Source organism: Elgaria multicarinata, chromosome 13 (assembly GCF_023053635.1).
Source record: "Elgaria multicarinata webbii isolate HBS135686 ecotype San Diego chromosome 13, rElgMul1.1.pri, whole genome shotgun sequence".
NCBI classification, from domain to species: domain Eukaryota; kingdom Metazoa; phylum Chordata; class Lepidosauria; order Squamata; family Anguidae; genus Elgaria; species Elgaria multicarinata.
This window is the reverse complement of record NC_086183.1, coordinates 22,737,151-22,751,682: the sequence shown is the minus strand read 5'-3', so window position 1 is coordinate 22,751,682 and position 14,532 is coordinate 22,737,151. Positions and strand designations below refer to the sequence as shown.

At 46.6% G+C, this 14,532-nt stretch overlaps 1 protein-coding gene across 1 annotated transcript in view; it reads right to left on the bottom strand.

The window, feature by feature from the left end:
- LOC134407723 (leucine-rich glioma-inactivated protein 1-like) overlaps positions 1–8,247 on the bottom strand; it is a 183,778-nt gene extending 175,531 nt beyond the window's left edge. Inside the window, exons 1-4 of the mRNA XM_063139643.1 lie at positions 7,974–8,247; positions 6,065–6,136; positions 2,992–3,063; positions 154–225 (exon numbers count right to left, since the gene is read on the bottom strand). Coding sequence (XP_062995713.1) covers positions 154–225; positions 2,992–3,063; positions 6,065–6,136; positions 7,974–8,164 — 407 coding nt within the window. The 5' untranslated portion in view covers positions 8,165–8,247. The remainder of the gene's footprint in view (positions 1–153; positions 226–2,991; positions 3,064–6,064; positions 6,137–7,973) is intronic.
- Between the last annotated feature and the right edge of the window lie 6,285 nt (positions 8,248–14,532).

Genomic DNA, 14,532 nt, shown 5'->3' with positions numbered 1-14,532 from the left:
AGTAAAAAGCAATAAGGGATAAAGCGGAGTGCAGGAGAAATATAAAGACATGGTGGGGAAGGTTGGATGCCATGTTCAGAAGTGCTATTGTCTGGGATTGTATTGGGCCTAGAGTCTAAGTGGGGACTGGGAATACATCCAAGATTCACTCACAGATGGAGAAGAGTCTTTAGGCCTCTCAGGGCATTCTTGGAGATAGCTTCGAGTCTGTTTTGTTCAATGAACCTGCAAGTGGAGAGAAGGCTCCTTAAGTCACAAATAGAAGAAGAAAGAGGCAGATGAATCACAAAAGGAAAACAATATAAGGTTGTCAAATACAGAAGTGTAAAGATGAGATTCATGGATTTAAGTGTCAGGGGCTGGGTTCGGATGACACAATAAGCAACAGGGGTGGGGGTGTTTGCTTATTATGTCATCTTGGGGCGGGGGGAAGCAGCTCACAGTGCACTAATTAAGCAATGGAGAAAAACAACAGGCTGCTCCATTGCTTATCTGGAGACCTGTTGGTTATTATGTCGTGTGGCGGGCTCCATTGCTGATTTTCCCAGGTTGCGTGCGTTATTTCAGAAGGACGTAGACTTCTCCGGCAGAAGCAGCCGAAAGTGCCTCATCCACTCCTCTACAGCTGGCAGAACTTGCAATGCCTGATGGGATAGCCCTGGGAGGGAGAAGGGTGGAGCAACGGCCCGTGGCCATAGAGGTACTAAAGTTAAAATCGCGGCCTGGTTCTTCTCAGATGCAGCATTGGTGTCGATGATGGCAGCCAGCAGGAGCGAGGAGGAAGTGGGGGTGGCAATGGCAGCAGGTAAGCGGTCCAGTGCTGCTCCGAAGCGGCCTGAGATGCCCTGAAGCTCTGGAGCTGATTGGCTTCGGGGTGCCTCGGGCTGACCCAGAACCGCCTCGGAACCGAGGTGAGGCAGACCAAATAAGCTCGCCTCGGCTTGGTTTCAGAGATTCTTCTGAGGCACTGCACAGCCCTATTATTAATATCATAATACCTCAACTATTCCAGGGTGGCAATGTTGAAGAATTGTGGGTGGGTGTGAAAAAGAGTGAGGAGAGATATAATATAGGAGGCAACCATAGGCAGCACCTAGCAGCTGAGTCTAGCTTTTTATTTTAATTTCCCACAATGTCCCTGATGTAGCATCGTTCTGAGGAACTGCAGAACAATAAAATGGCAGCTATTCATTGCTGTCACTGCCCACCACAATCGCATAATTGGGATCTGAGCACCACACAAGGAGAATTTCCTTTCTTGCTTTTCTGCTACATCACCTCTAGGTGGCACTGTGGCATAATGGAATAGTGCAAATGTACATGAAGAACTCACATACTTTCAGAATTAAATGCTGTAATTTCCCTGCTCTAAAAAAAAACTAATTGAAAGTGCTAGTTAGACACAGATGCGAAACTGGAGGGTCGTGATATCATCCGATTGCCCAGAAACAAGGAAGGAATGATGAGTGCACAATAAGTGCCTCATGTAGAAAAGCTCTTGATAGCACAGACACACAGCTCTCAATTATGCAGGGCACCCCAGGTTTTTGATATGCTGCTGTCCACGCTTGACAGAACAGTGCCCACACATGTGGATCAAGAATGCTGCTTGAGGCGCTCTCAATTACAGAGTTCTCCTAGACCAGGAGTGGGCAGATTTGTTGCCCTATAGATCTTGGGGCTATTTCAGCCAATAGCTTCGGCTACTGTGCAGTCTAGCAATGGAATAAGTGAAATGAAAATGAAAGAATTTACATTACAAACTGAGTGCCAAAGTCGACATGGCAGCATTCATGCAGTTTACAATTTCGTAAAAGGTTTCTAAAAATTAAATAGCAGGTGATCCAGATTGGGACCCTGGTAGGGGGCATTCATTCTTTGCCCCATGCTTTGATCCCATGCCAGATCAGGCTCCCTGCACTGGTTTTTTGAATGGGAAGTAAAGTTTCCATTCATACAAAAGGGAACTTCCTTTCCAAATACAAATAGTAGGAGGGAAAGTGCCAATTTGGATCTGAATTGCAAAAGGTTGAAGCAGCTATCTAAGGTGCTATTTTGAGGATAGGGTTCAGCTCATTAGAGTTGTGGATTGTTCTGATGGAAACCCAGAGTGGATACACAACCCCACTGAGATCAGAGCCACCAGGCTTGCTCTGTTGAAGACACACACCAGCCTTCTCCAACCTGGTACCCTCCAGATGTTTTGGACTTCAACTCCCACCAGCCCTACTCTCAGGTATCCTGGGCCCAGGTTGTTTAGGGCTTTGTATACTGGTTACCAGAACCTTAAACATACCCTGGTAGCAAATTGGCAGTCAATGCAGTTCCCTCTGCAAAAGAATTGTCTGCTGAAAAGGGGCAACTTCCGACAACAGCAGAGCTGCTGCGTTTTGCATGAGCTCCAGCTTCTGGAGCATCCTTAAGGGCAGCTCCACGTAGGGCACACTGCAGTAATCCAGCCTTGGGGATACTAATACCTGGACCACTGTGGCCAAGCTGTCCCTGTCCAGGAGAGGCCATAGCTGGTGAACCAGCTATGGTTGGTTAAAGTACTCCGAGCCATGGTGATCACTTGGGCCTCCAGCTACAGTGATGGATCTGGGAGTACCACCAGACTACGAACCTGATCTTTCAAGGGAAGTACAACCCCATCCAAAACAAGCAATGGACCTATCTCCCAGACTTGGGAACCATTTGCCCACAGGGCTTCCATCTTGCCAGGATTCAGCATCAGGTTATCCTACTTTAATATGTATTTGCCTCCTAAAATCTCTCAGTCCTGTACCATTTCCACACTGCCCCATACATTCATTTCAACCTCTTACTTTCCCGAATCCATTATCTTTCTAAGCTGCACTCGCCTGGCATTTCGTAGTGGCCTTTGTGAGCTCTTTATGCCACCCCATCCCACCCCAACCTGACCCCACTCCACCCCCAAACTGCATGCTTGCACCCCACCCTCCCATGCCCCCACCACCCTCACATACTCACAGATATTCCAGCTGTACGAGTCCCAGAAATGCATCGTCCCCGATCAGATCCAGGGAGTTGTAAGTGATCAAGCTAGGGGTGGGGTGGGGGGGGGGAGAAGCAGGCAGGTCAGACACTGGGAAATATGAAAGAAGGGCAACCAAGTTTGAGATGGAAGACTAACATCCCAAAGAGTTAGATCCTGCATAAAACATGACAGGTGACCTAAATGGTCGGGATGCAGGTGGACATGAACACAAGGTACCAACCAAGGGAGTCACTTCAAGGCTTGGTATCCATGCTGTGGGCTAAAGATGGGTCGGGACAGGAGCAATCCCACTGACATCAAGGTTTTGGGGCACCTGAATCTGGCAGGAAGGATGGCAGGAAGAGAACAGACCTGGAAAGGAACTACCCCTTGGCTGCAGGGAAAAGACACAGGGGTGGGTGGGTGGGTGCCTGAAGAATTATCCCAGGCTCCTTCTGCAATCCTCCTCAGTCTAGTTCCACCTTCCCCAACTTGGTGCCCTCCAGATGTTTTGGACTACAACTCTCAAAATTCCTGACCATTGGCCATGCTGGCTGGGGACTGATGGGAGTTGGTCCATAATAACAGGTTGGGTAAGGCTGGTCTAGTTGTTATTGTTTATTTATTTATTTCATTTCTGTACCACCCAATAATCGATGCGCTCTGGTGGTTCACAATGATTATCCGGTCCTCAACCAGGTTTAGCCTTTAAATCTGTTTTTCAACACAGCCTTGGGATGTGTGGTATAGTAACAAAGGAAGAGGTGCCTCTGAGCATGTACAGAGGTAATACCCCCCTTTCTCTCTATGGGATATGCTCGCACCCACAAACTTGTGATTACGGGGCTTTTAGAATCAAGTTTCCCATTCCGACTGGCACCCCTGTTTTGGGAAATTATTAACCACTGCTGGAGTTAATAATTGGATTTTGGAGCAGACGTCCAGGGCCCCACTGGAAATTATTAACCAATGAGATCCCCCATTTTGCCCGGGATGTATATGGGAAGAAGACCTCACTTACTAAAATTTATTCCCTAGGCCATGCCTGTGATGTGTAAAGCATACTCTTTCACCAGTTAAGGAGTGGGGAACAAGAAACTGCCACTGAAAATATACAAATTCCACTTGCAGGTATGTGGAAAATCATGCTTATAGGGGCAGACATGCATATACACACACCCATGTGCAACTGCACATGCACCATGAACATCAAATGAAGGGCACCTCTGTGCATTCACTCACTGGCACACAAAGTCACAAGCAAGAACCAGGGAAATGCTACAGGTCCGATCTGAAATTCATGCTCACAGAGGCACAGAGTTGTCCCCAACCTGGTGCTCTCCAGATGTTTCAGACTTCAACTCCCATCAGCTCCAGCCCACATGGCCAATGGTCATGAATGCTGGGAACTGTAGTCCAAAATATCTGGAGGACCCCATTGCAAATCTTCAGAAATTCATGGTATGAGTTGAGTCAATTAGCAGAATTATCAGTTGATTAAGGGTGCAATCCTATGCATGTTTAGATGGTAAAAAGACCTACAACACCCAGCAACCCTCCAGCCAGCCAAGAGGGATGCTTGGAGTTGTAGGACTTTTTCCTACTTAAAAATGCATAGGATTTCCCCCTAAACCTGCATTAGTTCTCAGATGAAATGTTTATGCTCTGGGGTGGGGGGCATACTTCTTCGTTTGTCAAATGGTGAGCATGTTTAAAACACCAGGCATCATTTTTCAAGAGGTCCTTCCCATTCTATCCAGGGGTGCTGTCAGAGTTGGACTTTGGAGCAGACGTCCAGGGCCCCACTGAGGAGAATGAGCAGAAGGACCCCTAAACTTAACAGGGCTGGTTCATCACCTTTTGAACTAAGCAAAGTCATACCTATTACCATCCAAAGTGTTTGTGTGTGTGTGTGTGTGGGGAGGGGGGGGGAATTTGGGTATCATAATACTGTTATGTCCAGAATCTACAATTATTTAACAGCTCTACTGGTTCTCTCTCACAAAGGATAGAATGCCCCCTTTAAGGAGAAGCTTGTCATCTGCAATTTTGTGTAACTACTTGCATAAGTGTAATTGTATATGTCCTTTGCTGACTGTTTAACTGGGAGCTCCTTTTTTATCAATTAAAATGACAGGCCTAACAGAAAAATAACCAAACATTGCAGTGACAGAGAGGGAGAGAGATGGATTCACATAGAGCCAGTTCACGCAACACAACACCCCATCATGAATTAATTAACTGCTATGGTGCATGCCAGCCGCCATTTTGAATATGCAAGCCCCTACCCAGTCCTCCAGGGGTTATGCAAGGGTTAAACAATGAGGGCTAAAGAACCTTTGCATAACACCCAATGGGTTATGACACAACAACAACCCCGATTGGGAGGTTACATCTGTAAAATGCTATGGCTCATCATGGGCTAAAGAACCCACGGTGAGCCGCAGCATGTTGTGCAAACCAGGTCATACTCTCCACACATCAAACAATGGTTAAGTGTCCACACAACACTCCTTTGCCCGCTCATTCTAAGCATGCATCAGTGAAACAGTACAAACTCACTGGTGCTCAGCTCCCATAGGAAAGGAAAGGAAAGGAAAGGAACCTCTCGTGCAAGCACTGAGTCATTATTGACTCTTGGAGGGACACCAGCTTTCGCTGATTTTTTTTTGGCAGGCCTTATAGCGGGGTGGTTTGCCGTTGCCTTCCCCGGCCGTTATTACCTTTCCCCCAGCTAACTGGGTACTCATTTTACCGACCTCGGGAGGATGGAAGGCTGAGTCGACCCAAGCCAGCTGCCTGAAACCAGCTTCCGCTGGGATCGAACTCAGGCCATGGGGAGAGTTTCAGCTGCAGAAACTGCTGCTTTACCGCTCTGCACCACACGAGGCTCTCTCAGCTCCCATAAAGGGATTGATACTCATAGGGCATATAAACAGTTGGGAGGTTATTTGGTAAACGGAGAGACAGATTCTCATGTACCATAGATATATACAATGAACCCCTGCATGTACACTCTTTGACACACTCGGACACCACTCACAACTGAGGCATCAGGATCCTTACAGCAGCTGAAGACTTGGCATCCCTTGGAAGCTACCTTCTAAGATCTCACTGAAGCCTGAGCGAATTAGAGCCCTGCAGAGAAAGAAGGAGAGAAAGAGAGGGCTTGGTGTCGCGAAGAAAGATGCCAGCTACACCCGCAGCAGTGCCCTGAAAGGGATGGCACTTTCAGTGCTGTCGGCACCTGAATCAACCCTGCCTTGTCTGAAGGAACTCGAGTACCAACCCTAACAGCATCTCTGCTAAGAAGCTGAGAAAACAACCAGGGACAGCCTTTCAGAGCTCTAGCGCTGATGGTGTCTCTCCCCCCGCCCCCTTCATTGCTGCAGAAAGAGCAGGGACTAAATCTGCTAGTGTTTTTTGTCCACCTCTAGGCATCAGCTAGAGGTTAATTCGCACAGGGAGGTGGGTTATCTCCATGTTTCCTGGAGTCCACATTGTTTTTTCAGCCCTTGGGCAAGTAAAGGGGGACATGAACTTTTTTTGCTTGGTGTAGAGAAGCTGGAGAGGGGGACATTTTCCCTCCCTCTCTCATAATATTAGAAGCCAAAGGGGTCAGCCCATGAAGCTGAATGGTGGGAGATTCAGGACAGGTCAAAGGAAGGACTTCTTCACACAGTGCATAGTTAAACTATGGAGTTTGCCACCATGAGATGTAACGATGACCACCAATTTGGATGGCTTTAAAAGGGGGTTAAACAAATTCCTGGAGAAGGCTATTCATGGCTGCTAGTCCAGATGGCTATATGCTACCTCCACGATCAGAGGCAGTATGCCTATGTGCATCAGTTGCTGGGGAACGAGTGGGAGGCTGCGATTGCACTCATGTCCTACTGGGAGTTTTCCATTGGGGCAGCTGATTGGCCACTGTCTGAACAGATTGCTGGACTAGATGGACCCTTGGTCGGATGAAGCATGGCTTTTCTTTTGTTGCTATGTTCTATGGTTTGGAGGGGTCTACCTCCAGGTAGCTGCATGTGTTCACACTTAGCTGCCTATCGAAAGGCCAGGCAATTCATTGGAGACCTGCAGGTATTCACCAGGCAGCATCTCCAGCCTACCTCCAGGGTTTGAGCACTCCCCACTCAGCTTCACACCATGCTGGCTAAGTACTGCCAACCATGAAAACCCACTTCGAAACAGAAAAGGTACTGCCAACCGGCTCGCTGCAGAGTTGGTTGCCAACTCTCATGGGCAAGAAGCCCTTCCTGGCTCTCCTTAGATTGGCCTCACCAACCAGTGGCATGGAGGGGCCTTGCCCCCTGATGTTTTTGTGTCAGCCCCCTTTTGGAAGGCTGATGGGTCTGGGGAGAGAAACATGATGTTGGCTAAAATAGGAGAGGGAGGGGGACTTGTAGATTTCATCTCCCCTCACCAAAATGCAAGCACTGGTCCCAACAACCCCCTTATACACTCAAGACTCTCTCAGTGAACTGGAATCATGTGTAAAATGAAACATCCCCAGCCTAGATCCTTTAACCCCTTGCTGCCCATCCACTCTCTCCATGCAGGAAGGGGGCATTTATATGGTGTTTGTGCAGCAGGAAGAAGGAGAGGAAGGCAATCCTATGCAGGAAGGGGGCAATCGTGGTGTATATGCAGCAGGGAGGGTAAGGCAATCACATGCAGGAAGGGGGTAATCCTATGCAGGAAGGGGGCAATCATATGGTGCATATGCAGCAGGGAGGGGAAGGCAATCCTATGCAGGAAAGGGGTAATCCTATGCAGGAAGGGGGCAATCATGGTGTATATGCAGCAGGGAGGGGAAGGCAAGCACATGCAGGAAGGGGGCAATCTTATGGTATGCTTGCAGCCGGGAGGAGGAGCGGGGAGGATGAAAGATCCTCGTGGAGATGGCAAGAGACCCCTAAGTCCCCCCCTTCTCCCCATGCCAGGATCGAGGACCGCTTACAGGGAGATGAAGTCCTGGGGCAGCTCGCGGGGGATCTCCTTGACTCGCTCGCACATCGCCGAGTCTTTGGTACAGTTGCAGCCCTGCGGGCACTTCCTCTTCGGGGGCCTTCGGCCGGCGCCCTGCCCGGCCAGGAGCAGCAGCAGCAGCAGCGGGGCACCGGCCCCACCGAGTCCCAAGCGCCAGCCCATGCTACCGCGCAGCCCCGGCTGCCTCTTGCAGGCACTCGCTGGCTCGCTCGCTGCCTCCTGTCGTCGCGCAAACCGCAAAGCGGAGCCCCCTCGCCAGACACCCGCCGCCGCCGCCTTTCGGGTTGGCTCTAATCCAGACTCGGCAGCAGCAGCAGCAGCAGCCTCCGCGGATCCATCATCGCGCCGGTCTCGGATGCCGCGTTCAAGGCACCAGGTCTCCCTGCCACGCTCCAGCCGCCGCAGCCGGTCCCCATCCACTCCGCCCGGGAGGGGGCGAGAGGCCTCCCCCGAAACGGTGCCGCTTCCCCCTGACCTCCCCCCCAGCCCACCCCCAACCTCCCCCTACCTCCACCTGCCTGCTCACTCGCTGTTCAAAACCGACCCCTCTTCGCCTGGCGGTGATGCGTGCCTGTGTGTAATAATAATAATAATAATAATAATAATAATAATAATAATAATAATAATAATAATAATAATAATAATAGATTAAAATTTTAATTTAAAAAACAAAACACTGTTGGTGTCGAATTTTGAAATATCTCTCTATATATAATCAATCTCTGTCTCCATCTCAACAAAAATGGAATCAATCCATCGGCGAATCTAGGACCTGTCTAATAGAAAAGAAAGAATTTTAAACGGACTCTCTCTCACCCCCCCCTCTCCCCCTCTTTCTTTCTCTCTTCCTCTCTGTTCTGTTCTTGTCTCCGCAGATAGATCAGTGCCGCGTACACACACGCGCGCGCGCGCACACACACACACACACACGCGCGCAACACTGACAGCCAATAGAAATGCAGGCTCTTGACTGGCACCGCGACAAATCTACAGTGGAGAGGCGCATGAAATAGGAGGGAAAGTGTGTGAGTGGGGGATGATGATGATGATGATGATGATGATGATGGAAAAAGTGAATAACAATTAAGGATAGGGCCTGGGGGCATGTTCACACGCTTCCACGTTCCCTCTAGGGCAGTGGAGGCTGGTGGCTCCAAGGCCAGTGGGGCAAGACATCCGCTCCTGGTTTCAGCGAGAACCAGTCAGTACTCCAAAGAAGCTTTCCAAGCACCCTGGAGAGCTCCTTTTGGGTTCTGACTAAAACCTGGAGTGGATGAACCAGCTCCTGTCGTTTTATTTATTTATTTATTATATTTATTTGTATCCTGCCTTTTCCCCAATACTGGGCTTCAAGGCGGCTTTACAAAATTAAAACATATACAATTGAAACATACAAATAGATATTGTGTTGACGTTCAATTGGTCAAGACTCGAGAGACAAATTTCTTAACAATTATTTTACTTCCCTTTTTAGACATGACAGCGAGTAGCGTGATATGAATCAAATGATTTCCTCCCCCACACACCTCCCATCAATATCTCTGGTCTTTCTCACTGAGATTTTCTGTGTCCTTTTGCTCTGAAAATTGGAACTGGTTCTGGGTGCATCTTTATAGACTGATTCTTGAATTCATTCCAATCTGAATATGTTCAAAGATCTGTTGGAACCTCTTCTTGTGACAAGGTTAGAGCAATACAGCTGTGCAAGTTATATCCTTCTAGTTGACACCCACATGGATCCTTGGTATATACTCCTCAATTGTCCAAGCATGGCTGCACTTTAATCTAAACATCTAAATTATTATTATGCTTACATTATTTCATTCATATCCTACATTTCCTCCAAGAATTTTAAGGCAGCATGCTTGGGTCTGCCCATCTTTCCATTTTATCTTCACAACAACCTTTCAAGATAGGTTGAGCTGAGTGATAGTGACTGGCCTGAGCTTACTCTGTGCCCTTCATAGTTGTGGGGAATTTGAACCTGAGTCTTCCCAGTCTTGGTGTTTTGGGACATTCTGAACTGCAGATTCATTCATGCCCCATAGCCAGCCCAGCCCAAGATATTTTGTTATCTGAGTCGAAGGTTAAAATGGCACCTCCTCCCATTCCATATACAGAAACCAATTAGAGTGATAGCAGAATCTTGCTTTAACACCAAGTCCCATTTCAGCTCAGAGGGACAGTGATCTCCACCACATCTAAGGACTGCAAGCTAACTTAAGGGATGTTGGACAAACTGCACAGCATCTCACTACTGCCCCTGCCTCTGCCCCCAAGCATCTGCTCCCTGAAGTAACTGCCTTACTCTACCTAATGGTAGGGCCGGTTTGGCTTCTAGGTTCACTATCTTACTTACACTCCAGTACATAGGCCTGTTAAAGCATACCACTTTCCATATCTTCTATCTCCTTGACCACCAATGAGGACCCCCAGATGGTTTGGACTTCAACTCCCATCAGCCTCAGCCAGTGGTTGGTGATGATGGGGGTTGTAGTCCAAAACATCTGATTGAGGCTTAGCCAGCTTCTTAAATGTGGGGGGCTTGTTCCAGACCCTTCACTTGGAGGCACACAAAGCTTTGGCTATTGGGCACTATAGAAACAATAATAATAATAATAATAATAATAATAATAATAATAATAATCGCCTCCAAACTGAGGTGGGGGAGCTGCAATGCTTGGTGTTGCTAAACAAACCATAGATATAGGGTGTATATAAAAAGCTTGGTTAAATCAAGGAGTCCTGTGATCCCTGAATACTAATTCTATAGAAAGGACACGGAAGGATGTACTGGGTGTAGCATTACTCTGGATGTCGAAGAGGATATAGAGTTCAATAAGTTAGATAATTTAAGAGGAACAAACTCCTTCACAGAATTACTCAGGAAACCACAGAATCCTATGGAAGGGCTAACAACTTTGCAAAGTACTTAAAATTCACTCCCTTACCATGGTCTGTGACTACCTTCACTGGCTTCTGATATTTCACCAGGCTTTGTCAACATATATTGAAGCCTCAGGACTAGAAACTTGCTCTCTCTTGTTTTGCAAAGAACCCTGAGATGAATTCTGCACTTGGTATCAGTTACAATGCGATCACAGAATACTTAGGCCTTGGTAGTACATCACTGTCCGTGCCACCGTTCTCTTTTCAACATGGCAAAAGTCTTTCTCGCTCGAAGTGTGCCACTGTGCCAGCTGGACAAAGTAAATGCTTTTGCTGGTACAGGGAGGCCCTCTGCTGGAGCTGCTTTCTCACCAGGATTGATCTCTGCCTCAGAGCAGAACTTGTTGTGCGATCTGCATAACTATACAGAGGGATTCCTGGAAGTATGTACTTAAAGGGCCAGCTCTACGATTTAAGCCAGCCTACACTAACTGTTGGACCTCAACTCCCATCATTCCCAGCCAGCATGGCCGTAGTTGTGTGGAAGTTCTCATGCTTGGCAGGTTCAATCCAGGTTGCAAATGATGAGATCCTACATAGCTCTCAGAAGCCAGAGTAAGAAAGGCCTGGTCTGGTATATAAACAGTCTGACATGATAGAGGTTAGCGCCCTATGTCAGCCAGGTCATTGCAAAGAGAGAGAGAGAGTAGAGACCTCTGTTGTGATGGAGCAGCTTTTGGGCCCATTCTCTGCTTGGGTATGGGCATGTTCCTGTCCCACCCTATATAATATAGCAATACAACTATGAGCCAAACCTGAGAAATGACAATTCTTGGAGCTACAGTCCTAGGCCTGGAGACTGACTTAGAACATCTCTCCATTAAGGGGAAATCACATTGCTTACCTGAGGGTTTCTGCTTCTTCTGAGCAATAGTTTTGGGCTGCATTACATGGGTGGAGAGGGGTATTCACTTGCAGATTCTAGCACAATAGGTAAAAGCCCACCTAAGTCTTACTTAGAGTACATCCATTGAAATGAATAGGACTTAAGTTTGTCATGACTAACCTAAGTCCCAATCATTTCAATGGATGGACTCTAAGTAGGACTTAGGTGGGATTTTACCTATTGTTCTAGAATAGGTTTTACTTATTGTGCTAGAATGGGATTCTGGCACAATGACAGCAAGAGGAATCATACTGCAGCCCCTGGCAGTGTGTGACCTGTGCCCATACGTTAGGCGATTTCACACATGCCTCTTCATATATGGAAGAAACATTTGAATCTTGTGGCCATGTAGTCATTTTGCAGCCTCTCTTCAGAAGAGGGCTATTTCCATTTGAAAACCCATCTGTAATTGATTGATTGTTGCATTTATTTATTTATTACATTTATAGCATGCATTTTCCCCATCTTAAGGAACCCAAGGTGGCATACATAACCCTCCTCCTCTCCATTCTATCCTCATAACAACAACAATCCTGTGAGGTAGGTTGGGCTGAGAGTCTGTGACTGATTGAGCTTCATGGCTGAATGGGGACTAGAACCCAGATCTCCTGGCTCCCAGTCCAACACTCTAACCCCTTGCACCCCACTTTTCCCCTAGGAAACTCAGGGTGGCACATACAGTATGCCCTCCTTATTTTATCCCTACAGCAACCCTGTAAGGTAGGTTAAGCAGAGAGATCATGATTAGCCCAACGTCCCCCATGAGCTTCAGGGCCTAGTGGGAGCTTGAACCCAGGTCTCTTCTCTTAGTCCAATGCTGTAACCAGTACATTGCCACACTGGCTCTCAGCAAAGGATTTGAACTCCTATAGAGTAATCATTTTTCCTCTTTTACAGTCCTGTATTTGAAAAGCTGCCAGGAGGACTGTCCTCTATTTTGAAGGTGTCCTCTGCTTGAATGGCCGTCCAGTCTAAGGCCATAGCTAGACCTAAGGTTTATCCCTGGATCATCCAGGGGTCAAACCTGTTCATCTAGGTGACACACAGGGGATCCAGTGCTCAGGCAGGGGCGAACCCTGGATGATCCCAGGATAAACCTTAGGTCTAGCTGTGGCCTAAGTCTAGTTTAAAGATGGAGAAAGATCAAAAAGAAGAGCTAGGCCTTGGAAGTGCCCATCTGCAGCACCTGGAGAGCAAATTGAACAGGTAGGCACATGGGTCACCTGGTCACAGTCTTCCACGCTATGGTGAGATGTACTGTGCCTCTATTTAAATTGTAATACTAATGTCTAAATTTGCGTCTATACCTAGAAATAAGCCTATGGAAAAATTATGCAAACTGATAACCCCTTTTTTGGTGGTTCACAAATGGCCTAATGTTAATCCGATGCTTCTAACCATTACTCCACATTGTGTCTCTGAGAGGTGATTCCAGAATGTTATTGGTGGTTGCAGGTGGGGGTGGGTAAGAATGGGTCCAGGGTTGGCTCCAGGTGACGTCCTCTCTTACCACTTACTCTCCTGTGCTTTCCTAATGCTTCTTCAAACTTTTTTCTTTCAGTGGAAAGAGAGAGAAAAAGATGAAATGGTTGCACAATGTCTTTTGATTGGAAACTCCAGGAACTCTCTTTCTGGAAACCCTGCTGGACATTTCCATGGTGTTGTTTTCTCTATTTCTCTCTTTGTGATTATCTGTTTATTTACTGATTCACAGAAGAAATCTGGAAGAAGTGATTGCCCCTGGCATTTTATTATTATTATTATTATTATTATTATTATTATTATTATTATTATTATTATATAATTATAATATTATATATTATAATATTATATTATAATATATTATATATTATAATATATATTATATATTATAATATTATAATATATAATATATAATATTATATATTATAATATCCACCTGGCGCCTACACTGTACTGCTTTCGTCGCCAGCTGAAGACCTTTTTATTCATTCAGTATTTTAACAGTTAATTATAACTTAAATTTAAATTTTACTGTTTTAACTCTGTATTTTAATCTTATATCAATTTTGCTGCGTGGTTTTATCTTGGTTGCGCTTTTTATACTGTATTTCGTAATTGTGTTTTAACCTGTTGGGTGTTTTACTGTGGTTTTAATTTTTGTGAACTGCCCAGAGAGCTTCAGCTGTTGGGCGGTATATGTAATAAATAAATAAATAAATAATATTTGTATCCCACCTTTTGCCCAATGCTGGGCCTCAAGGCGGCTTTACAAAGTTTAAAATATACATGGGGGGGGGGAGGGAAACAAAACCATAAACAATTAAAAAATACACAACAAAATTATAAGACATTAACATAGATGGAGGACCAGATTATTCTCCAAAGGCCTGCTTGAACAAAGAAGTTTTAGCCTGCTTCCGAAAGCCCATCAAGGAGGGAGCCAGCCTAGCTTCCCCGGGAAGAGAGTTCCAGAGCACCGGAGCAGCCACCGAGAAGGCCCTCTCCCATGTTCCCACCAAGCGCGCCTGTGAGGATGGTGGGACTGAAAGAAGGGCTTCTCCAGAAGATCTCAAAGCATGGGCAGGCTCATAAGGGAGAATACGTTCTGTCATATAACCTGGACCCGAACCATATAGAGCTTAGAGCCCCAAAGCAAAATGTCTACAGGTCTCTGTGTCCAAACAGCTCCCTGCACACCAGGCTTAATTTATCT